This window comes from Trichoderma gamsii, assembly GCF_001481775.2.
Source record: "Trichoderma gamsii strain T6085 chromosome Unknown Scaffold_162.2, whole genome shotgun sequence".
Taxonomy (NCBI): domain Eukaryota; kingdom Fungi; phylum Ascomycota; class Sordariomycetes; order Hypocreales; family Hypocreaceae; genus Trichoderma; species Trichoderma gamsii.
The window spans coordinates 1-1,406 of NW_020171498.1; the positions used below are offsets into that span (position 1 = coordinate 1).

The 1,406-nt window shown below is 39.5% G+C and overlaps 1 protein-coding gene across 1 annotated transcript; it reads right to left on the reverse strand.

Annotated features, from left to right (window-relative positions):
• Window positions 1–722: 722 nt before the first annotated feature.
• Window positions 723–1,189, reverse strand: TGAM01_v211177 (hypothetical protein; the record flags this gene model as incomplete). The annotated part of the gene is made up of 3 exons (XM_024551018.1): window positions 723–760; window positions 849–935; window positions 1,156–1,189. The coding sequence occupies 3 exons, from the start codon at window positions 1,187–1,189 to the stop codon at window positions 723–725; spliced, it is 159 nt and encodes a 52-aa protein (XP_024404238.1).
• Window positions 1,190–1,406: the final 217 nt, after the last annotated feature.

Below are 1,406 nucleotides of genomic sequence, written 5' to 3' on the forward strand. Positions count from 1 at the left end.
TTGTCTTGAAACTAGTCGTGTGTGTGCAGAATCTGTAAATTGTATTCAACCGCGCGAGACGTAGTTCACCATAGATATACCTTGGGTTGATGTCAATCAACTCCTTCAGGTTGATGTTGGAAACCACAGCTGCAGAGAACGAGGCCCATTTCGCCCAGTCAACGTTATTCGATATCAAACCTTGCTCATGTCCAATCCGCAGGTCACTCTTGCTGCATATCAGCCAAGTGTAAGAATAGAGGAATCCTTTTGCACTCTCGAAAAGGACGCGGTCTGTACAAAATATATTTGTCCAGGTGGAATAACTCAGCAAATAATCCGGCAATGGTTTCAGGTACAGAATGTTGTCGCGCCAAACAAGGTGGAGATCCGCCCTCTCTGTGATATTGACCTGTCGTCCGACCCTGAGCTGATTGTGGAGTGCTCGCGAAACATGTGGCAACCCAGCTAACCAAAGATGCTTGTGGATTTTATTCAATTGAGTAACATCAAGGTCGCGTCTCATATACTCTTCGACTGAGTTCGCATTAGATTTGTCGATTCTAATGACTTGATTTCCATACTGGTAGGTACTAGGAAGCACAGGCTCTATTTTGAAAATATCTTCATCTGGGCCGAATGGAGGAACTACTTTCAGACTCACTGGTCAGTAAAACATAACGGAATAGAAAGGAAGCATCAAAACATCCTATACAGCAAATTTCTCCCTCAATTTTACATCTTCATTTCCAAGCTTTATAGCATTTATGATACATGAATCCTACATAAAAGAAAGTTATTCGGGAGTATAAAGAAAATATATAGTTATTTTAAGCTAGTAGAATAATAGATATAAGGATTTTACATACCATGAAGAAGCTCAGACTTCAGGTTTATATTATTAAAACTCTTGATGTTCATAATGCAGTTGGATTCGGTCTGGCCTGTTGTTATAACTGTCTTGGTCAGCCTTTTCCTGTCATTACTTTTTGCGCTTCTTTTTCTCCTTTTTTCTCCTTTTTTCTCTTTTTTTCTCTTTTTTTCTCTTTTTTTCTCTTTTTTTCTCTTTTTTTCTCTTTTTTTCTCTTTTTTTCTCTTTGGCAATATACTGTCTTCATAAAGACGGTTGCTCGCAACATCAAAGGGAAATTAATTTAAGAGGAATCAAGAACCTACGTCCAAGGACATCCACTGAACTGTTGTCACCCATTATTACGGTCGTAAGGGTAGTTGATTACAGGCAAAGTGCTGTAAGAAAAACGGTGGTAGAATTAGGCGTCAATTTAGAGAGGGCTCTCAGCGGCAAACGTTCTCAGTTGGGCCGCTATGCAGGAGATCACGAAGACATGGATGATTGAAGACCAAATCGATAATTAAAGCTCCTAGCAAGGAAGAGGCATGTCATTATATATAGATAATCTGAATGT